This window comes from Amyelois transitella, chromosome 8, assembly GCF_032362555.1.
Source record: "Amyelois transitella isolate CPQ chromosome 8, ilAmyTran1.1, whole genome shotgun sequence".
In the NCBI taxonomy this organism is placed as follows: Eukaryota; Metazoa; Arthropoda; class Insecta; order Lepidoptera; family Pyralidae; genus Amyelois; species Amyelois transitella.
This window is the reverse complement of record NC_083511.1, coordinates 1,787,532-1,811,855: the sequence shown is the minus strand read 5'-3', so window position 1 is coordinate 1,811,855 and position 24,324 is coordinate 1,787,532. Positions and strand designations below refer to the sequence as shown.

General features: G+C 36.2%; 2 protein-coding genes across 5 annotated transcripts; one reads left to right on the top strand and one right to left on the bottom strand.

Moving 5' to 3' along the window:
* Window positions 1-307: 307 nt before the first annotated feature.
* On the top strand, window positions 308-6,252 carry LOC106141853 (lipoma-preferred partner homolog). Its single transcript, XM_013343490.2, has 3 exons — window positions 308-1,183; window positions 2,044-2,279; window positions 3,003-6,252. The coding sequence occupies exons 1-3, from the start codon at window positions 401-403 to the stop codon at window positions 3,238-3,240; spliced, it is 1,257 nt and encodes a 418-aa protein (XP_013198944.1). The 5' UTR covers window positions 308-400; the 3' UTR covers window positions 3,241-6,252.
* A 915-nt stretch (window positions 6,253-7,167) lies between these two features.
* LOC106137326 (KAT8 regulatory NSL complex subunit 1) lies at window positions 7,168-24,278 on the bottom strand. Of its 4 annotated transcripts, none has more exons than XM_060945421.1 (12): window positions 23,768-24,278; window positions 22,411-22,501; window positions 19,453-20,494; window positions 17,096-17,222; window positions 16,265-16,479; window positions 15,715-15,866; window positions 14,842-14,967; window positions 13,667-13,754; window positions 12,962-13,096; window positions 11,782-11,860; window positions 10,838-11,128; window positions 7,168-10,411 (listed from the first exon to the last, which is right to left on the bottom strand). In XM_060945421.1, exons 3-12 carry the CDS (start codon window positions 20,274-20,276, stop codon window positions 10,166-10,168), a joined length of 2,283 nt encoding a protein of 760 aa, XP_060801404.1. In that variant the 5' UTR covers window positions 20,277-20,494; window positions 22,411-22,501; window positions 23,768-24,278; the 3' UTR covers window positions 7,168-10,165. The 4 variants fall into 4 exon arrangements, with proteins under 4 accessions (XP_060801404.1, XP_060801405.1, XP_060801406.1 ...); XM_060945422.1 differs by having other exon boundaries at window positions 24,032-24,278; XM_060945423.1 differs by lacking the exons at window positions 22,411-22,501; window positions 23,768-24,278 and adding an exon at window positions 20,632-21,073.
* Window positions 24,279-24,324: the final 46 nt, after the last annotated feature.

Here is a 24,324-nt window from a genome sequence, read left to right as displayed (position 1 = left end):
AGGTATGTCGTAAAATCATGTTCATTTTGGACCCCATTTTGGCCCCTCTTTGATTATTTTTACTAAAGAATTGGCAATAACAACAATTTTAAAGCCGATATAAGTCAAGATTTTTTTTTTATTCAAATTTAATCCCATTGTGACTTCTTTATAGGTTCAATTCCGTAAAAAAAACTTTCTTATCCAGAACTAGTCCAACCTTACATAATAATATCTGAGTCCAACTGGCACGAGCACGAACCGCAATATCACCGGCACGGCCATGGAAAAGATGTAAAAAAAAATAAACTGTCAGTTTTGCATTACATCAAACAATGAAACTGGGTGTTGTTTTATTTTGTTTTTACAAAATTGCGATTAATTATTAAAATTAAATTACGTTAAATCAGCCACTGCCATTATGAATACTTTGGAGAAAGAATTATCCGATCTCCGGATTTACGCCAACGAATTGGATGCGAAACTACGAGATGACATCAAAGCCACCAAGAAGAAGATTACACCGAAAAGAAAAGTAAACCCACCGTTCCCGCAGATACCTCAAAGTTCCACGGTGAGGGCTGCATGCGAGCCCTCATACACTTCTAAACTTGAGACCGGTAGTCGCACGAGCTCTACGTACTCTAACCTGGTGCCAGTGAAGAGTTTTATTGTAAGAAATAATCCTCGTTCGAGAAGTGGCGATGTTCTCTTATACACTAATTTATTACCGCCAGGAGGCACGAATCACGTATACTCTAATATTCCCATGCAGCAAAATATTGCCGAGAGCATTTACGGCGACAGAGATACAAGATCTGAGATCTCAAGGCTCAGTGATTTGGGGGCGCAGTCGAATTACAGCGAGCTAAGGCGGCCCGGGTCGGCGTATCCACCTTCCTCGGCTTCTGTTAACGCTCAAGACTTTTCAACTTATGGAGGCTCGCAGACATCATCAACTTATGAGTCATTGTACGAGCCAATAAACCCGAGACCATGTAGCCAAATGTCTGGTACGTCTTTGTACAGTGGTTATGTTGGCACCAGAGTGGAACCCACGCCGGAACCAGAAAAGGCACTGTATTGTGGAAATTGTTACAAATGCGGAGAGAAAATTATGGGAGAAACTACTGGATGTACTGCGATGGAGAGGATTTACCATATTGCATGCTTCTGTTGCCAAGAGTGCGGAATAAACTTGCAGGTTGGTACATTATATACCAAGTCAAGTAATTTTTTGCATATTTTTACATCAATAACCTACGAAAATAATGGTACCAAGTCAGATCTATACTAATATTATTTGAACTCGCTAATCTCAAGAACTACTGGTTCAGATTGAATAATTATTTTTGTGTCCAATAGACCATTTATCAAGGAAGGCTTTAGGCTATATAACATCACACTGCAACTATTAGAAGCGAAAAAATAATGGAAAATGTGAAAAAAACGGGGAAATTATTCATCCTTGAGGGCTTCAATGATGCCCAAAATAACTATTCCACGCGACGAAATCACGGGCACAGCTATACAGCAATAATGTGTTTAACTCATTTCCTATTAGAAATTATAAATGAAAACTGACATTGATAACCAATAAAACCATGTAAAACGCCATCACACAGGTAGCAAATAATTTACTTGTTTTTAGAGATGTGTAACTCGTGAAGAGTAGATACAATCATGAAGAATAAATAGTCAGAGAAGAATTAGATTTAATTGGTGTGACGTCAAGTGATAAGACTCCATCTCTTTCCCATGGATGTCGTAAAAGGCGACGAAGGGATAGACTTAAAAACTTGGGATTCTTTTTTAGGCGATGGGCTAGCAACCTGTCACTATTTGAATCTCAATTCATCAATCATCAAGCCCTGTGGCCCTTATTCATTTAGAATAAAACAAAATAAGTGAATAAAGCGGAACGTGGCCTTTCAGTCTTTTCAATACTGTTGGCTCTGTCTACCCCGTAGGGGATATAGACGTGACTATGTATGTAGTTTTTATTTATTAGTGAACAATTACTAATTCACGCAATTCAGCTGAAATTTAATTAATATTTTCCAGGGCCGACCGTTCTATACAGTCCAGGGCAAGGCGCTCTGCGAGAAGGACTACCTGGCCACGCTGGAGAAGTGTTCTATATGTGGCGACCCTATCCTAGACCGCATCCTGCGGGCCACGGGCAAGCCGTACCATCCCCGGTGCTTCACCTGCGTGGTATGCCATAAGAGTCTAGACGGGATACCGTTCACAGTCGATGCAGTGAATCGTATTCATTGCATTGAAGATTTTCATAGAAGGTAAGGGACACATTATCTGTAATTTAAATTTTTGATTTATTTAATTGGTTCATTTAGTTTGTTGTAATAAAGCATTTTTGATGTAAAACCCACAGGTTGAGTTAAGCCTACTAATAAAATATTCAGAAGAGCTTTGGGGCTCCCATGGAAAGTTCCGGATCAAAAGTTATGTATATTATTATGTAACATTTTATTGGAATTCAAATGAGAAATGGTGGGAGATCATGAGATTGTAGTAAAAGGCGACTAAGGGAAAGGCTAATAAACTTGGGATTCTTCCTGTAGGCGATGGCCTAGCACCTGTCACTATTTAAAACTCAATAGGCTGCTGAATATGGTATTTCAGTCATTTTAAGACTGTTTTGACTTTGGCTGTCTTGCCCGTTTTTCTTTTAAAGCGTGATTGTATGTAATTTTACATACATAAATCACGCCTCTTTTCCTGAGGGGTAGGCAGAGGCTATGTATATGTAATAATTTAAATATCAAATCTTTTTTTTTCTTTTGTTGTAATAAATGGATTAGGTGCTAAGATTAAGGAAACACATTATATAAATGTTTTCTGGAGGTGGGCGTTGACATCTGCGACACAGTTTCATAACTTCTGCAGATGTCATCGTCATCCTATGTTACTTAAATTGTATTTGTTCTAGTTTCCAAATAAAATATTTTTCATTTTCAATAAATAATTACATATTGTAATTGTGTACGTATGTATTACAGATACGCGCCCCGCTGCGCCACCTGCCGGGAGCCTATCATACCAGAAGGCGGCAAGGAGGAGACTGTCCGCATCGTAGCCCTGGACAAGAGCTTCCACATCGCCTGCTACGCCTGTGAAGACTGCGGCATGTCACTATGTTCCCGCGAGGAAGGTCTCTGCTTCCCTTTAGACGGCCATCTTTATTGCAGGGAGTGTAACGCGAGGCGTATACAAGATTTGTCAAGGAATATCAGCTAATTTGGTGGGTTGAGATTGATTGATCAATATATTTTTACTAGCTTTCCGCCCGCGGCTTTGCCCACGTGTAATTCGGTTATATATAGCGTTTTTTAATGATCTCGACAGGGCTTTTTCTTCCACAGGCTGAAATCTTGTTACAACTGGAATTAAATATAGCCTGTGTTACTCAGGGATGATGTAGCTTTCTAATGGTGAATGTTTGAAATCGATTCAGTAGTTTCGGAGTTTATCGATTACATGTGTAAACAAACAAACATATAAAAAAAATAGATTGTTCCTCTTTATAATATTAGTAGAAAGTTGTCATACAAAGTCTTTTTTTTAAGGATGGGAAATCATGACCTCTCCCGCTCTGGGTGGAACGGAAAGGAGTGTCAGACTTTTACTGACTAAAACCCACCTCGTTCCTTCAGTTGCCCTTTGCGTTCCGGGGCCACGGTATCTCGTTAGAACTTTCCCGCAGCCCCGGCTCAGTTTATCCCGTTTCCCCCCCTTGGGGGTTGACATTTCAAAAATCCCTTCTTAGTGCTCACTTATGTTACTAAAGGAACCTCTGTTCAAAATCTCAGACTCCTATACCGAGCGGTTTCGGCTGTGCGTTAATAAATCAGTCACCCAATCGCACCCCCTAAATCACGATTGGAGGGTAGTTTGAAAAAACTTATAATGTCAAACATATTTACTTGCCTATGTACGTGTTCATGCCAAGTTTCAAGTTTATAAACCCAAAGAATAAGATTTTTCATAGAAACGTTTTTACCCCTTTTCCCCCCCTTGGGGGTTGAATTTCCAAAAATCCTTTCTTAGTGCTCCCCTACATATCCCAAGGAACCTACATTCCAAATTTCAGCTGTCTACGACCAGTAGTTTCGACTGTGCGTTGTCTGTCAGTCAGTCACTCAGTAACGGAAGAGTTTTATATATATAGATTTTAAAAGTTCTTCTTTTAAGAAAGGTCTCTCCTTCCCCTAAGACGGCCATCTATATTAAAGGGAGTGTAATTTGAGGTGTATACAGGATTTGCCAAGGAATATCAGCTAATTTGGTGGGTTAAGATCCAGTCGCCCATAAAATTAAGATTCTTCCGTATAGCGATGGGCTAGCAGATAGGCGATGGGCTGGCTTATAGAAATAGCAACTGATTTGGTCGGTTAAGGTCGCGTCTAATTATAAAAAGGTTCTACTCTAAGAAAGATCTCATGGAGTGTAATTTGAGCTACGAGGGGTTAAGATCAAGCCTAATTAAAAAAACTACATCAAGTAAGATTTTCCCTTTACAATGAAATCTATGATTAATCGAGGCATGTACAACCTTAACCCTGATGCAATTAATTAACTTAGGAATTGATCACTTGTCCAACTCAAAATGTTCTAAAAAGTCCTGTCGACTCCAATTTATTAAAGAACCAGAATAAAGTAATAGATTATTATACTCAAGTTGGCATGCGTTTTTTGGTAATAATATATATAATTCACAGATATTCTATGTACTGCTTGAAAAACAAAAATATTCAATGCATGTTTTGGAGCTAATTTTTTTTTAAAGTAGAAGAAACATCTTTGGTTAAAAAAAAAATATTTTATCTTTGTAACTTAAGTAGTAGAGTAAGTGTTCTATCTACGTCTATTGTCTATGTTTCATTAGTAAGTAAAATAACGTCGGCATTTACAATATGTAACATAAACCCTGTTTGATCTGAAAGGGGCATGTGCACCTAGGTGACAAGTTAAAAAATTAAGTAAAGAAATTTATGCCATTACTAAATAATGTGGATTTGCAAAAAACCTGTAGTATTGTTTTGTATTCTTTTGTAAGTGGCGCTTAATTCAGCGCATTTCGTTGCTTTTTGTAGGAGGTGTTAATTTCGGCGCTTTTTGTACATGTTTGTTAAATTCGTCGCTTTTTGTAGATGTCGCTAAATTCACGCTGCAGCGGCGGATAAAAGTTAGTTATATAATTAAATGCGCAAATTTAAAAAGATTGGTTCATTTTCATTTAGGCCATAACGCGTGAATAGACAAAACAAACTTACTTTCGCATTTAAGTATAATATGAGTTGGAATGTAGAATTTTCTTTAATTTTCCTGATATATATCAACATCGAAAATAAAATTAAATATTTCTGTAGTAAAACCGCTTTAGAAAATGACGTTCGCGGGTGAAACGGGTTTTTGTTACACATCGTGTAATTATTACTATTGAGATAAACATTCCTAAATGCATTTATATAAACGTAGAATAAAGGCTGTGTAGAACTGATTTTATACAATGGTTTACAGTATTATTGTTGAATGGGAATTTTCATGTGATTCTATTTTAAGTTTATGCTAAGATATTATAGTAAGACATTGATTTAATTGTACATTTTGAGATATATTTTACGCCTGTCGGAATTGCTTAATACAAAATGGTATTTGTATTTTGTAAGCCTAACAAATAGTGCCATGTTACTTTTATACATTATTTGGGTTGTGTCATGTAATTTAAACGCGTATATTTATACAGTTTTAGAAATAAGAATTAAGAAAAGCACGCTTGTGTGTGTATGTACTTAATACCTAATGTTTAAGTAATATTATATCTATGTATCTGAAAAAATTACTCAGTAAGCTTTTATATCACAAATTTATCCTCTTAACTTTTAAAAGAGATCCTCATTTTATGAAATCGGTTAAATATCTCAACCTTCTACTAAGTGTAAGAAACACCGCATCAAAATCGGTTTAGCGAAACGCGAGATAATCGCGGACAAACATGTACACACGTCAAACCGAGAACCGCCTTTTTTTAATGCGGTTAAAACATGTACAAAAGTATGATACTCCACTGAAGTTTTCCCTTCAAAGGAAAAATCCAAAACCGGTTTGAAAAAGTTATCGACGATTAGATATACATAGTTATACAGCTTAATATTTAGGCGTCCTAGTCAGAGTTTACTTTGTGTAAGCTGCTGGTGTGTTTGTGTATTATTTTGCATCAATGTTATGTAAGTATTGTGGCAGTGATAATAAACGATTAAATAGTTTGTGAGGTTTTATTGTAGCGAAGAGATTCAGAGCACTTGGGGTCCAAGTGTCTATGCAATGTTTATATCATAACTATAATAATTTGAATGCGTTTGACCTCAATCTGCCTGGTGGTAAGCAACATGAGGCCTTAGGTGGTACCCGCTAGCTAAAAATAATGCCTGTTCAATATTGCCTTAGAAATCCCCGAATTGTATGTATCGAGAAAGAGAGCAGGGAGGGAATTCCAAATCACAGCGGTTCGCATGATAAAAGATTTGGCGAAGGATGGGGATATCGCCCATGTACTGGTGGAAGGCCGACCCACGCCGTGTCGTTCGATATTTGAATGATGTAAGAGGAATTAAATTGTGCAATTCCAGTGCACACTCTCCGAAGTGAAGCTTGTAGAAGACAGTCTTCAAGGCTTCCAAGCTGTCCTTCCGTAAGTAGCTCGTCATCAACGAATCTTCTGACACGTCTGTTGATAGCATCCTAATACCCAAAATATATGTATATGCCAGTAGTTTGGCTGGAATTTCAAATGTTTTGGTGTTCTACCAGAGAGCATTCTTCAGAAGAACACATACATACACACAAAAGCACGTCTATATCCCTTGCGGGGTAGAAAGATCAGGTATCAGTCTTTTCAAGACTGTTGGTTCTGTCTTCAATAGCATTAAATGAATGTATATGAACGAACTGGAAATCTCGTGATTAAAAAGAAGGTTACGTTAGGTTTAAGGATATTTTCCTTGAAAACCCGAGTTTCGTTGAAGTTTTGTCATTTTCTGGGATAATATACAGATCATAAGATTTATATAAATACTTTGATACGGATCTTAATATAAGATAGGTAACAAAGTTTTTCAAGCATCAAACAAAGGATAATGGATAGATGTAAAATCAAACACTATATAAACTCATTGAAATTTAACTTTTTATTTATCATACACTTCCTTTTCTCAAGCATTCGAATCATATAGTCATCTTAAAAAACTTATACTATACTTATATCATAAACAAGAAGACTTTGGCTTCTGTTCAAAAGAAACTTCTCAAATACATTCTTATAGAAACTAGGTATGTACATAAGTTACAGTTAAAATGGGATAGTTTATAGAAAAAAAAAACAAAATAAACTGTGGCTTGAATTCTGATGCAAGAAACTTCTTTACATTCAATGTGCAGTGCAAGATAAATTGATTTCACGGATGACTAGTAAAATAACTAAAATTTTGAATCCAATGACATTTTTTTTAAATACAACCCAAAACATAAGGGAAAAGTAATCAATGTTAGGCTGTAAGTAATTTGTTTAAACATTATTTGTGGAAACTTGTGATAACTGCGTTAAATGTTTACTTATATTATAATTATTTATGACGTGCAAAGCTTTTTATTTGTAGCTTCAAGCTTAATGTCTCAAATTATTTACTGTCTGACATTAGTTACCTACAGGTTGCAAGAATTAGTTCATTTTAATAACATTTATACCAACGCTTGCCCATTAATCGCCCCAGGTACAGTAATAATCGAATTTAAAATCAGTTTTTATTATTTAAAGTCGTTATAACCGTTTACCGTTGCTATACAAAAAAAAAACAATCAGAAAAATTCAAATCTAAACATGAAAATTACTTATTCAGTATACATGCGATATATGTATGGCTACATTTCACATTCGGGGACCACAAATATTTTCCTCTTTCAGAGATTCTAGTAACACGTAACTAGCCAGTCTATAAGTTACTATTCAGTGCCCAAATAATTACAAATCTTTTTAAACTGCCGCTACGCGACACAGGGCATTCTTATAACTACTTAAAATTAACATACAATAATGTAATATTAAGGTAAATGTATGAAACAATGACAATGGTAATTTTTATCTGTTTGTTCTGCCAATTCTCAAAAAGGAATCAAATATATCTGTTGATTTTTTCTCCTGGCCAGGCATCTGAATATGGCTAGCAGGCGAGTTTCCATTTGTATATTTATAATACTATTATTTCTTGGACAATAAATATGTTTCTATTATTGTTTGATGACCCATTAGGAATGTTTGTACGCATATAATTTTACTGCAAACGTAACGTCCGCGCGCTATGTAATACTAAACAACAAACTTAATATTTTTTACAATTTTATTTATAATACAATTACATATTTCCTAGTTACATATATGTATTTAAACAATACACTTTAATTTTTTTTTGGGAATTAAAATTATAAAAACTATATTTCATTTATAACAATGTATGTATTTGTCAAAAGGAAAATATCGTGAGAAAACTTGCAATTTAATATGTAACCGTGATCGAAGCTAGGTTACGAAGATTTGGTAGCAGTAGCTTATATATAAATTACCTCCCAGCCTGAACCATGGTGTTGCAATACACTGGTAAAATGGTACAAATGCCAGGACTAAATTTGGGCTAGAAGTATAGCAAAATAATTATATCCCCTAAATTAAAGATAAACTTCATTTCATTTCTCTCTTGCTTCCTCATATAATATTCAAATTTGATAAGGAGATACAGTATGTACTTACTAATGAAATATTTTGAAAATCAAATAAATGATTATTCCATGAACATTTTAATTTAAAACAAAATGCATTTTGCAGTCATTGTTCATTAAATCGTATTTGCTCATTATTAACCGAAAATATGTTTTATTACCACAAAACCATTGTAAAAGTAATACCTCTTCTTTCTTACCCAAAAATTTTAACCAAAAACATGCTTAACTTAAAATCAATGCATTGACTAAACTTACACAAGTATTTACATGGATATTATCAAAATATCCCATTTCTAAATTACACATTTTTGGAGGCAAAGGCGTTTGTATAATACAGGAGGAGATCACTATCTGTGTCATAATACAAAAATAAATTACAACTTCTTATTGTCTAGTTCTAAATCAACACAATATGCAGATTTAAGGCAATATTAGAAAAAAGGCTAGTCTGGCAATATCTTTGTTATAACTATCTCATCTTAACGTGAATCTTATGGACATTGACAAAGTAAGTCCATAATGTCATGTTTGGTTTGAAGATGAAATGTCCCTTCAGAAAAACGCCCAAGGCAGGCAAAGACTACATATATTTGTCGTCAAATTATTCGTACGCCGAAAGCCCGTCGACTTTCGGACTTTTTATACCAAGCAATATCTTTGATTATACTAAAACGAGGTATTCAATATTCATATTTCTTATTTGTACAATCAACAATGTTAAGACCATAATGCAAGTTTTCTGAAACCCTTATTTTCTATATAAAATTCAATGTTTGAACGAATTAAGTACAAAAATCCAAAGGGATGTCGATCAATTCCTCCTACACATTTTAAAAGAAATTAAAAGTAGCTACTTTCTTAACCAACCAATTGGTATAAGGTGTTATGTTTTTCACATTTACCAATTTATGTTTATTGTTAAAAGTTGTCACAATCCAATGCAGTCTACCCTTAAAATATGTGTACTTAATTTTAACATTAAAATATAGTTACCTATTATTTAAAAAATAAGAACTAAACTGAATATTGTTAGAGTTGAGTAAGTTTGACATGAAAAACGCAAATAACACTATCTACGATAGATCTTGCCAGATTTTACAAAAGGACAAGATTCCAAGGTTTTGTTTGATAATCTGTCAGAAAGCATCACATAAATAAAGCTGTGGGCAGATTTTACAATGGTTTCAGTTTCATTTACGCAATATGGCAGATTGTCGCATATTAATTATATCACTTACACACATTACCCGACGTCAATACCAATTTTTCACACACTCACATTTACACTCAATTTTTCATGTTTTGTTCCTTCAAATTTAGAAGTACCGCACATCAAATTCTTCAACATCCACACATTTAGTTGCCAAAGGTCGCATATACGTCACTGGATTCATCTGAAAGCACTTTTTCTCCGTTCAGCTTTCTCACTGCTCGGATCCCATTCCACATCATCGGGATCGTCCCCATCGAAGATCAACGGTGACATCGGTGACAGCGTACTGCTACCGTCATCTTCTATGGGAGGCGGAGTGGGCTCCGGACTGCTCGGCCTGTATCCGTCAGGCATAGCAGAAAGCATATCCATGTATGCGTCTTCCGGTAATGGAAACTGCCTCGGAGTGTATGGTCTTATTGTCTGGAATAATAGAAGGGTTAATGTTATTTTGGCGTTGCGTTAGTAATAAATGATTAGGCGAAGAATATCTTTCTTCTCATAAAGTTATTGTCAAACATTTGTGAATAGACCCACTAATTTAGTCTGCTTTTCTAGAAACTGTTTCCTTTATTGATAAGTATTAAAACTGTAAGGACACATTCAGATTGAAGTCTTAAAGATGGAATTGAGATTCGAATAGTTATAGGTTAGCCATAGCCTAAAATAAGAATCCCAAGCTTATAAGTCTGTCCCTTAGTCACATTTTTTACGACATCCATGAGAAAGAGATAGAGTGATCCTTTTCTTTTTCTATTGGTGCCGGGAACCGCACGGCACTTATTCATACCAGAACCGATTATACATCTCTAAATGCAAACAAACATCTATTACACAATAATCACTCACCTCCTGCGGTTCGTCGTTGACCGGCGGCGTCACGTCTCTCGCGACGGCACCGGCGGCGTCCCGCGTGACGTCACCGGCGGCGTCCCGCGTGCCGTCACCGGCGGCGTCCCGCGTGCCGTCACCGGCGGCGTCCCGCGTGACGTCACTGACGACGTCACGCGGCGTGACGTCACCGTGGTCGGCGTCGGGCCGCTGCCGGCGCGGGCGCGGCGCGCGCAGGTAGCGCGTGCGCTCGCGGTGCTCGGCGAGCTGGTGGCGGGCGAATACCGCGTTCTCGGAGACGTCTTCCTCCTGTCAGCGATGACAATGATACATACATACGGTCACGTATATATACTTTGCGTGGTAGACAGTGCCAACGGTCTCGAAAAGACTGAAATGCCACATTCAGCTGTTTGGCTTCATTATGGCATTGGAGTAAAATTGTGAGAGGTTGCTAGCCCATCGCCTAAAAGAATCCCAAATATATGAGCCTATTAGTCGTCTTTTACGTTCATCCTAATATTTTTTCTATTGGTGCCATGGCACCGATGGTTCATGAACCATACAGCACAACAATCAATACATATTTATTTTAACTTAATGCACGTAAAATGTGCAATGGTTGGACTTAGCGCCATATTTCATTCTATACCTGTCGAACCTTTAGTTCAAGCTGAGATGTATGTACTGATGATGTGATAACAGTTCAATAAATTATAATACAAATATGTCATCTTTTCTTATTTTCCTGGAAAATTCCGTAATAAAATCGATTCAGCGTAACGCTAGATAATCACGGACAAACGTACATACAAAGTCAAAGTCGCCAATAAGAACATTAAATGTAAAGAACTAAGAGTGGCAACCTCTGACAATGCTATCAAAAGCCTCAAATTTTCAAGAGAATCATAATGTAAGTGCACCAAACAAAATCATGTCATGATGATAGCAAAAATGCTTACCTCACTCTCGAGTGAAATTCTACTCGACCTCGTAACTCCGTTGTTCAATGGCACCTCAGGAATTTCTAGCACTCGCCATCTGAAAAAATAAAGCATATCTGATCAGTACCGCAATGTACCCTCAATAGTATTTTCAGCCAAATTCCATTACATAATGGATGGACAAGCTTGCATAAAGAAATCGTGACATGTGATAAAATTTTTACACTTGCCTCTGCAGCACTCTGAGAAGGGGGAATGATTTTCTTACCTGATTACTACATGTTGTCAAAAGATATAACTAATGAAATCACGAATCATCATCATATTTGTATCTTAAATATTTATTTTAGGAATCCTTTTAATATATCTTTTATTATGTTTAGTATTTTTTTTTTATTATAGCGGCAACGGAAATACATAATTTGTGAAAAATTCAGCTTTCTAGCTATCACGGTTTATGAGATACACAGCCTGACGCGGAGACTTAGTAATTGAGACCCGTTTTTAACCTTTCAGGTAGGGAACCCTTATAAGAAAAGAATGCAGGGTTTGAAAAAAAAAGGAAAGATGAATACCATGACCATGTAGCGGCCGACCTCTCTAGGAACCATTTTATGTTTGTAATATGTGTACCGTAGACATAGAAAAAAAAGGCGGACCTTTTACTATACGGCAAAATGAAGCATGCCGGAAGATATGCCCCCACTTTAAATATATACAATACACGACTCACGCACACACTCTCACCAATAGTGCGACAGTCGGCCGCCATTACGTCATAGATTATCTCATTCTCTGTCTCTCACACATGCATAAAATTCCACCATTATGATGCTTCATTTATTTTTGCAAGCTACCACGTCTGCCTTTTTTCTACTTCCATGATATGTACGTACATACATACATACATATGGCCACGTCTATATCCCTTGCGGGGTGGACAGAGCCAACAGTCTTGAAAAGACTGAATGGCCACATTCAGCTATTTGGCTTGATGATAGAATTGAGATACAAACAGTGACAGGTTGCTAGCCCATCGCCTAAAAAAGAATCTCAAGTATGTAAGCCTATCCCTTAGTCGCCTTTTACGACATCCATGGGAGAGAGATGGAGTGGTCCCATTCTTTTTTGTATTGGTGCCGGGAACCACACGGCACCACATCTGCCTTTTTTCAACTACCATGATGTGTGTACGTACTTGGGCGTTATAATCTCCTTGTAGGTGAGTATCTGCGGCCTGGTGTTGGCGGCCACGCTCTGCGGTATCACGATGTTGTCGATGTCGTATGACTGGCGGCGCTGGCGCGACTCGGTGCTTGTTCGGCCGCGGTTTCTGTGTCATATGAACGCACAATTTTTAAGAATTTATTACTATGAAGACATTATAATCATCAGACATAAATGAATTGCCGTGTGGTCGAAATCCGGGGCGCTAAAGAACAGGACCACTCCATGTATTTCCCATGGATGTCGATAAAAGCGACTAAGGGATAGGCTTATTAACCTGAGATTCTTTTTTCAGGCGATGGGCTAGCAACCTGTTACAATTTGAATCTCAATTACATCGTACAGCTGAACGTGGTCATTCTTTTTGTGATAGTTGGTTCTGTCTACTCTGCCAGGGATATGGACGTAACTATCTGTATGCATGCACAAATCTCGGAAAATTCTGTTTAAAATGTTGGCAAGAGGGTTTACGAAGCCGAGGCGGGTTGTGTAGTGAAATATAAAATATAAGCAATAAATATGGACTTAACGTGCCTTACTTTATGCCGTGTGGTTCCCGGCACCAATACAAAAAAGAATAGGACCACTTGCTCCCTTTCCCATGGATGTCATAAAAGGCGACTAAGGAATAAGCTTACAAACTCGGGATTATTTTTTTTATAGGCGATAGAATTACCTCTCCTGTCCAGAAGTTGTATTATCACTCTCTTCTCGCTCCCTCTCCCGTATTTTTCTTGATAACGGTGGTCTTCCTCTTTTCAATCCTGAAATTAAATAAAATGCGTTTTATTTAGCATATGACATTTCTATAATAAACCTACTTTACTATCCTATACATAATTATGAAGGTTGGTTGAAAGAGATCCCATTTAGGGATAAACCCGCCTTAAACAACTAAACAGATTTTCATATACATAGGAATAACATACGTAAAAAAATTTTCAAGTTTCAAGGTCGACGTGATTTCGGGCAAAAGCTAGTATGTAAGGCGGAGGAGAGGAAAAGAGAAGGAACACGTGGTTTATTCAACCAATCAGAGCGCAATGTCGTTTGGTTATTGCTTACTTATTATTTTACGCGCGAGTTCGGTAACTTTATCAATATTAACAGAAATGTGGATGTTTATTATACATCTTTCGTTTGAATCCTTGAAAAGTTTAAAAAATTCTTAAGAAGTTCACAAACTTGCGGTTAATCTGGAGTTAAGATTGTTTTCAAAATTGGATACAAGTTATTAATTGACGTCACAAAAATTTAATTGTATCTACTAACGTTTCCAAAGCGCATGTGTAGAAAACGGCGGAACATACAACACTGCAGCAGACACCAGATAGATCTCTTTAATCTAAAGCATGGGCGGAATGCACATTTAAAAAAATGTGAATGGGTATAAAACTATTTTAAGTTGTTATTTTCAAATGACATCCTACTAATATTATAAATGTGAAAGTTTGCGAGTATGTCAGTATGGATGTTTGTTACTCTTTCACGCAAAAACTACTGAACCGATTACGATGAAATTTAGTAGCTGAAGACCCAGAATAACATATAGGCTACTTTCATCCCGTAGTTCCCGCGGGATTGAATCCACGCGGACGCAATCGCGGGCGGCCCCTAGTATATATGTATACAATAACTTATTTATCAAAACCCTATTATTATTAACCCTGAAAATAACAGTATTTCTCCATTATTTAATAGATGTTATTATACATAGAAACCTTCCTCTTGAATCACTCTACCTGTTACAAAAAACCGCATCAAAATCTGTTGCGTAATTTTAAAGATTTAAGCATACAGACAAACAGAGTAAAATAGCGACTTTGTTTTATACTATGTAGTGATACTGACGTGTGACCAGCCTCCGGGCCGGCTTGGGCGGCGGCGGCGCGGCGCGCGCGCGCGGGCCGGCGCCCAGCTGCGGCCGGAACCACGCGCGCGAGCACAGCGCGCCCGCGTGCAAAGACGGCGGCACGTCTGCGGACAACGATTAATCATTTTAAAAACTATTGGTAACCATTAAACAATCGATAAATTAATATGGTTCTTATCTTCTTCCTTATGGGTTAAGACCCGGTTGCATTGTCACCACTATAGAGAGGAGCCCGGGGTATGCCATTGACCATAAATCTTGGATCGGGCGAGTCAGGTTTTGTCTGATTTCTACAACCTTTGGCAGGGGAACCTTACCCGTATTGGATCAATCTTGGTTACACATCAAGTTGCCTGTATGTGCAAATTACACATAGTTTCCCTCACCGTCAGAGCATCGGTTAGTATTCTAACTAATGTACATAACATCAAAAATAGTCATTGGTACATGGCCGAGGTAGGATTTAAGCATGTGCCTATCTGGACATCACGCATTTTAACCACACCTTACCAATTCGACCAGCGACGTTCTAAATAAATATCTTTCTTATGCTTATGTGTCGTTTTTTGCGCGATAAAAACAGCTTCGCGCATACCACGGGGATAGGCTGCTTACTACATCACGTACCACGTACACACGATTGCATCCTCTACTGCTATGTTTACATAACATATACATACATATAATATCTTTATTCCTTACAGGCTAGATACAGCTAAAAAGCTTAATAAGCTAAAAGTCTCAAACAACGGTCAGCGGTTTTTATCGTTCTATAAACTGTCGCTGTCCCGTTTCATGTCATAATAAAATACGAAGCAAAGATAATGTATCGTATATTGAAGCGCACATACCTGTAATATCGCTAAGCACGGGATGGTAGCCCGGGTCGACGCGGGCGATGCGCTGCGCGGCGCTGAGCGTGGAGGCGGGCGGCGCGGGCTGCGTGGGCTCCGCGCGGCCCGTGCACACGGCGCAGCTCTCCACGCCGTACTGGCAACTGCATCTGAAGTTGTAGGTACAGAACATTTTGAATAAGGAACGAGTAGTGTTTTACAACATACTGGCTGAAATTGGAAATACATTTAAAATTTATGAACATCAAAAATTACTCATTGACTTCTCTTCAAAGAGCCATTTCACAATTTTCAACGGTGGCGATAAATGGAACTAGTATTTCGAAAAACCAATGGAACCAAAAAAAATATTCTGGGCAACTTTTCTTCCTTGGTTTCTTAAAATGATACCTAATAAAGTGAGTGAGATAGATCGAATGCACAACCCCAAAGCGGTCTTAAATCTAAATACTTCAAGGTAATTACGGCTGACATAGTTCATATTATAGAATGTTTTTCATAGCCCTAGAGAAATTTTAAAAAAAACTTTCGACAAAAACAAACATACCTAACATCGGAAGGTTTGGCCGCCTTATTAGTAGCAATATGCAGGTTATGCATCTGCAACAGCTTCCGTTTCTTGAATGTTTCTCTCTTCAGGGGGCGTACTCTTGCGCATGTTTCCGTGGCGGGGTCGTCGTCGGCCGGCGAGGAGCCCGGGAGACTACCCTCGTAGCCGACGGGCTCGCCTTCAAACTCTACTGGGCCTTTGGCTTCGCGGACCTGAAAAGGCATTTTGGCTTTATAATTCCCGAAAATAATATTACGCGGTTAAACACTTATGACATCGTAAGGATAGCGTTGGCCTCATTGTGAACACGACCACTGCTAATAGCGAAAATACAAAGAAAAAAATGAATAGTCATAAAGCTTGCGGCAATCTCATCTCAACTTATATTATAAATGTGAAAGTTAGTCACCTGTTTATGTTAAACCACTGAATTGATAATCCTCACCTTATGAGTGTGGAAAGGATATTCCTGGATAGGAGCCCAGAATTTTCCTATGATCTAAGAGTGGGTTTATGTCAAATATGGCGTGAATGCAGTGGCCTCGGTGACCCTATAAACAGTATCTGATCCAGCATGGAACATTGTAGTACTAGGTTGAACCGCTTATTCCCTTCACCACATGACGGAGATGAGGAGGTTCTATTCTTAACGTGCCGAGAACCTCACGAAAACGCCGAGCATAAAAATTAGTTTAGAAAACTTTACCTGTTTATGAAGGTCATTGTGTCTAGAATTTTTTTACATAGGTAAAGGTCCTTATTCTATACTGCCTCTTACCAATTCCATTATCAAGTGTCAAGGTCAACCACAAGGTAGAATTGACTTGCCTGTTTATGCAGGTCATTGTGCTGCCGGATCTTGTACTCCAACTCTTGGACCTGGGCTTGCAGCCAGCACCAACGCGACGCTATGGACGCGCGTGTCTTCTGCCACGTCCACAACGCACGCTTTTCACTGGAAATTTAGGAATTTTTATGAGTATTTTTATGCTCTTCTATATTAGTATTTATTTATATGTACTGAGTTAATGGAAGGTTTAACTATATCCTGTTGATTTTTGCTCCCATAGAAATTTTGGGAAATCCTCTATAAGCGCATTCTAGACTTAGAGGTAAAATTTGATATTTTTTGACTCTGCAGTGTAGACTGTGCTTTGATTTGACAATACTTTTTAATTAACTTATAGATCAGAGATAAGTAAATAAAACAAATTGATCATCTTCAAATCTCATTAGAAGAAATAATTTACAATTTATTACAACACAATTAAAGTATGTGCATAAAGAACATAGGTAAATTAAACACAGTTCTTTTTCTGGATTGACATTTTTTGGTTCATAAGAACACATGACATAATACCTGCTCCTACAGATATGGTCTACATATTGCAACTTCAGATTTGCTCAACTATAATGACCACTTAATCATAGCCTTGGAGCATATCAGATAACTGTACACTATCTGAAAAATTGTGTTAAAAAGATGCTCACACACAGGGGTCGATGCCCCCCGCCATCAACATGTTCACACATGTGATCAATTTGACTACAAAAGCTTCTAAATCAACAAATGATAAGCTACAGATTTCACTGACCTTGAAGTCCCTGTCTGACTAATCCCCCCACTTTATTGTTTACATAACAAGAAATTTTTAGTGAATAGAAATATAAACCCCATAAATTGGTAGTCTTTACTGATAAGAGATAAGAAATACTTTGAAAGGGTCTTTTTACCATGAAATATACATCAACTAATTAGTTTGAAAAAACATTCTGATTTTTTCATGTTATGAATAACATTTATGAAAAGAAAAAGTACCTAGTTAATAGAACTAAAATTAAAATATGTATACATGTGACTTGAACCTTACTCAATTTAAACCTATTTATAAATTTTAATTTGGTATTATTTCATAAATAAACAAAGTATTAGTGCTAAAATAATCATTGACATGGCTACATAATTAATACAAGCACCTAAATACAAAAGCATTTATGAAAATCTGAACAAACATCAAATGGCTGATGAAATACTTTTGCAAGCTTTGACCTAAAAATCTTGTGCAAGATGAGACCTAAATCATTCGGGGATAAAGGGATGGGGGAATATAGTGAAATGTTGTGCAATTTCTCCCACTTTCCTTTCTTTAGTGTCATACTTTTTACCAGAGTATATTTAATGCTGTTTATAAAATTATGGTGGCAAGATTTACAAAACAATTATGTTATTTATATATAAACAATACCACACATATCTATATTTAAACACAAACATATCACGCATTTATCCCTTACTCACTCAATAGTCTCACGCAAGCTGATTGGCTTAAGAATTTGAGATTCAAGGATAGTGACAACTTGTTAGATGGCCATAAAAAATATTAAAAGGATATATTTTTTTAAATGTCTTGAAGCAAAAACCTTATAATCTGCCAGCTGCTTCACTCTCCATGAGATTGTTAAAATGAATGAAGGGTAAGGGAAACAAAATTGGGATTCTTCTTTTAGGTGATGGGTCAGCAACCTAAAAGCAAGCATACAGCTGCAGGAACAGACCTAGTGTTCACCCCTCTGGTCAAATTTTTCTGTTAATTTCCATGAGAGCAAAACCCAGAAAACGTTAGTAATTAATTACTTAACTCTATCTGAGAGAGATTATTAGTATTTAATATGATTTCTTTACTTTTAAAAGTGATGATATGTACCTACTTTTTAAATAAATTCAATTACTACTAGCCTGAATGTAAAATCTACAATGGAGAACTCTCTAGACCTTTCCAGAAAGGTGAGGCCAGGGTATGCCTTGTACATGGATCCTAGATTTTAGGTACACCTAACCCTAACCAGTTTTGTTCAGAAATAAAGGCTAGAAATCAATTCTACAAATAAAAAAATCATCAAAATTTTTGTCAACTTTACGGAGACTATCAACACACTATTGGCATTTATATTTAACATATGTGACTTCCTAGCTTTACAAGCTGAGAACAATAATATTGTATAATATATCATTAGTTCAATTCCCTTGGATGTCACGCAATCATTTAAATGATCATGAGATAATAGAACCATACTTTATAACATTTAAATAATTTCATATTAAATTTATTACTGAATTTCTATAAACCTCGAGACACATAATTTCAAATCCACAAACCATAGTAATCAAAGCAAAGTTGACTCACATGGGCATTTGTTGCTGATGAGGATTGTTGTACACCACTGCTTCATCATTGCTCTCTGCGCCTGATGACGACGCCGTGGCATCAGAATCCAGCTCCTGCTTCACCACAGACAAATGGGAACGCAAAGCCCCAGCTGTATCCTCAAGCCCAGTTAGTGTTCCAGATGGGATCCCTAAGGTGGCAGACCTTGATGCATCTCCTTTGGATGTCCCCGCACGATAATATTTTGGCCCAACCACTGATCTAGATGCAGCGCTGGCCTGTAATGCCGCTGTCGTCTCTATCCTCTTTAAAAATGCTTTCAGGCCCATAGGCCTCCCACCACCATCTTTGCGAGCTGCTCGGGTACACTTCTCAAAAGTTTGGGCAGCTTCTTCAGATATCCTTTTACCAATAGCTCTAGCTTGCAATATCCTCAACCTTCTTTGTAAAAATGCGCATCGCCTTTCGAGACGGGCTTGCATTAATCTGATTTTATCTTCTGCCGCATCACCTTCAGATTCAACAGTGTCCGTCAAATCAAAGCCAGATAAAGGAAAAATTGCATCAGTGTCACCTGTTGACAGGCCATCACCACCTTCTAGAGTTTTGATGGCTTGGAGCAAGTCAGGGGCGAGGTCACTGTTCCCTAGTTCAACAAGGATCTGTTCCATCTCCTGTGAATCTTTGGCGAGGCTAGGCTGGTTTTGAAGCCCCATATCGTCTTCCTCCATGTGTGCAGATAGGTTATCGACGGACGCGAGCGCCCGTCGATGGGATAATGGCTTTTCCACGTCGTCAGATGAATCGAATGTACGAGGTGTCGTGGACAGAGCCGGGGCCATGACACGCACCTCGCCCGCCGCGGACGCCGGCGCGCCGCGTCAGGGCGGGCTTCCGACTTCACACATCCCGACCCTTATGTAACACTTCCACTGAATTCACGTTTACAACACTGACACTGCACTGCACTTATCCACCGTTAGCATCCTCTCCGAGATCAATCTCCCGCCGGTTCCATAGCGAAACGAAGCTGACGAAACGAAAGCGGAGCGGCGCGCTTCTGAAAAACAACGTTTACGTCCGATTACGAGCCGGTCTTTGTCTGTTTGGAATTAATGGTCGCATATTCAGTTTGACATCCACAACAAGCCACAGAAACACATTTTATCCAGGCACATAATTCGAAATTTGACCCACGTGATAACGAAAAGTACGCTAGCGAGCGGAGCGCAGTTGCTTGTTTCTGTACGATATGACACAGGAAATGGTACACTTATAAAAAAAACACTTTTAAGTTAACTATTCAGCACTATTATGTTTCCAATATGAAATCAAACTATTTGGTTCTCAAAATGACTGGGGTAAGATGACAAAGGAAATTTAACAATATTTAATGGCGGAACCAGGCCAGAAAACACTCAAAGAGTAGGTATCTACTGAATTCAGTGACGAACTGACGAAATGAAACAGAGCAAGCTACACTGCAATAAAACTTATATGAAGCGGCCATAAGTGTGAAAGAGATACATATCTCGTCCTTGAATTTATGTACTTGCGCGGTAAAGTCAAAATAAAGTCGATTTAAAATCTTTGCGCAATATTAAGAACGATTTGCTTATTTTAATTATAAACTCAATTATTTACACAGGACTTAAATGAAATATTATTTAAAAAGAAAATACATGTTTTAAACAGTATAAAAATTATTGATTCGACGCACAAAAATGTATCATAGCTTCGACACATTAATTTATTAGAACGTTTTTATAAAATTAGCCTAATTCTATAATTCTAAAAATAAAAATAAATAAATCTTAATAAAAAATAGTAAAGAAAGTAAGAAAAAAAATCAATTGAATTAAATTAAAGTGTAAATATTGATGTTTAATGCACCGGAAGTAGGAAGCTTCGACCAATTGACAGCTTCTTACACGTTCCGATATATGAGTTTTATACGAATTTCCAGGTTGTAAAATCAATACTATGGAAGTGTAAAATTATTATTTTGTTTTTATGCAGGTACATACACATACTTATATACTTATTAAGGTTAAGGTATGTGTCTAGAAAACCACGACCACCACACTTTACTACTATGAATAAAAAAAAAAGGTCACTATGAAACGGAACGTTATCAAACGTTACGTTTCATTTTACGTATGGATTGTATGATTTCTATTAAAAAAAATTATAAATTAATGATCTATGGAGGTATTGCACGGATTGTGCAACATGATAAACTGCCTAAATCCAACAAATAATCATATGCATCCCCATTTGAACCCGTTTACTGAAAAATCATCAATCACATTTTCTAAATTTTACATATTTATCATCACGACCTAACTGAGATTGAAATACTAACACTTCCTGATTTTTTAATAAATTAACAATTTTTTTTATATAATTTGAGCGACGCATAGTGTGCTCCCTAGTCCTCATTGAATAGGTTGATTACCTATTCAATGAGTCAATCACTGTATTTTTAAAAATATTTTTGCCTTGCCTGAAAATTGTTGTGTCCCACAGGTTGACAAATCCTGCACCCTGGCTTATATGCATCACTAGATGCATCATGACTTGGAAGGATTTGATAAGAACCCAAAAATGGACTCATTTCTTATAAAAAATATACATGAAAGTAAAAACCGATTTGTATTTCATTACTTAACATAAGATATGAACGCAATTCATGCTATTTCTTCAAAAATGTTATAAATACTAGTTCATATAACACCAGAACAAACGAAAAAGTATAGTATCTGAATTGGTACCAATTAAATAAGATTACAAAATTATGATCCGTCCGGGCAAATGATTAAGTTGAGCGAATGAAAAAGATTTTCATCATATCATGTGAGCAGTTTTATTAAACATTGTATAATTGTATATTGTATATTCAAAAATACTTATATCAATTAAAACTATTAATAATAATAACAGGATTTACTTACTTTATGAGAAAAAATTTCTTACCTGTTTGATATAAAGAGTCATATGAATTTTTTGTAAATTTTCTTCCAAATTTGAAATTAGTTTTCCTTCCATCACAGACAGCATTTTGTACCTAAAATTGTATTGTAAAATGTATTGTTCAGCTTAAAATTTCACTAATTTTGATATTCACAAGTAGCAGTCAAATTTCAGAGAAATGTCAGATTCTTGACACAAAAGTCTGAGCACAAAAGTTATAAAAATAATGTCACATGTTGACATTAACTCATAAAAAGTATCATTAATGAATTAATAAGGAATAATATAAAACACAATGATTAAAACCCATGTAACATTGATGAAAATACCCAATCTGTATTTTTCAAGTCTCATAAAAAACTTTGAGTGCGGTTTGTCACGAGACACTATGAAACTGTACCAAGTAGCACATTATTAAGATTAAAAATACTTATAGCTACAAACTGTTAGGGGATTTGATAGGCAAGTTTAATCTCAGTTTAAAAAGTATTCCTTCTATGAGTTTAAAGAACAAGCTAAATTTAAATACATCATTTACTCTTGGAATTATATAATATAACAGATAGGATATAAGTTGTATATTGTGTCAATGTTAATTAAAACAATGAACACCTACCTACTCATAGATATTAACTTTCTAGTTTTTTTCACACAATATTCAGCAAAAAATATATTCCATGTCATATATAAAGCATACCTTTTGTAAACAATAAAACAATTTAATATTATGAATGATAAAATAAGAAATATATGTCTGTAATTTAGAATACTCTTTTCGTTACCATTAAATGATATTAGTTGTATTTAATAATTATTTAATTTTATTTAATAGGTTTAGATTAGAAATGTCAATTTATTAGTTCACAATTTGAAAAATAATTATTTAGTTATTGATAAAACATATTGATTAAAAATATTAGAAGTTTTCTTGTTATGAATTGTTGTGGAATGATTGTATTAGCAGCAGAGAAATATAATATGTACACACACAGTGTTGATTTCTTGACTACCTATAAGTTCCAAGAATTTTATGTTTTCTGCATGTTTTGTTATAGAAATAGATATATTAGCTACAGTTTAAATTACTATTCCATCAATTAAACGCTACAGCCTTATTTTAACTTTATCAAATTTAATTGCGAATTCTATACAAATTTTGTTAAAGTGTCTAAGTCTATTCTATAAATGTTATGGTCAACATTTTGGAATTAGCAAAGCTGAACAATTATTTGTTATTTTATTTGTATTGCTTTTTATTAAGTCTACTAAGTACCTAAGTTGTGGACAGTCCTTGATATTATATCAATATTTAAATCTTCAAGTCAACATATATATTTTCTAATTTGTTAATAAATCTTACCCTGCAACTGCAACCCATCACAGTAATCAGTCAGTATATCAGCAACAAAAAACAACAAAGAGTAGAAGATTAGAGAAAAAAGAATTTAACAAATATAAATGAGGAAGAGAATATAGGTACTGGAAGACTACAGGTAAGAAAGAACTCTAATATTGTTTCACGGGGAAGAAAAAGTACATCTGAAAATGTGGTGCAGGGTCCTGAAAACACAGAAATAAAATTTATAGATAAGTAATTATTCCATCAAAGAATACGTTTAATTACCTGAATAATGAGTACATATAAGATAAACGATTAATAGTTATGTTAGCTTTGGAACTTATGCGTTATCACTTGTTCTAAAATAATACTCCACTGTTTCAAGAAATCAGAACTGAGAAAACACCGCTGGCTGCTGTCTACAGTTTGGAACATTCGAACAAAAGTAGGTGTGTTAAACAAGTTAAAATTTTAAAATTGTGGCAGAAAACGGCTAATGTAATATATTTAATTGCGATTTACCAACACAACTTTTCACAATGTATTAAAATAAAAAATTGTGATTCATTTAAATTACC

What these genes read in the sequence shown, in the direction of transcription:
- LOC106141853 (XM_013343490.2), top strand. Translation starts at nt 401, where the DNA reads ATGAATACTTTGGAGAAAGAATTATCCGATCTCCGGATTTACGCCAAC. An exon ending in AGTGCGGAATAAACTTGCAG is followed by an intron (nt 1,184 to 2,043) that starts GTTGGTACATTA and finishes AATATTTTCCAG; the next exon opens with GGCCGACCGTTCTATACAGT. An exon ending in ATTGAAGATTTTCATAGAAG is followed by an intron (nt 2,280 to 3,002) that starts GTAAGGGACACA and finishes TATGTATTACAG; the next exon opens with ATACGCGCCCCGCTGCGCCA.
- LOC106137326 (XM_060945421.1), bottom strand. Translation starts at nt 20,276, where the DNA reads ATGGCCCCGGCTCTGTCCACGACACCTCGTACATTCGATTCATCTGAC. An exon ending in GAATTTCACTCGAGAGTGAG is followed by an intron (nt 11,129 to 11,781) that starts GTAAGCATTTTT and finishes CATCGCTGACAG; the next exon opens with GAGGAAGACGTCTCCGAGAA. An exon ending in TCAACGACGAACCGCAGGAG is followed by an intron (nt 10,412 to 10,837) that starts GTGAGTGATTAT and finishes CTATTATTCCAG; the next exon opens with ACAATAAGACCATACACTCC.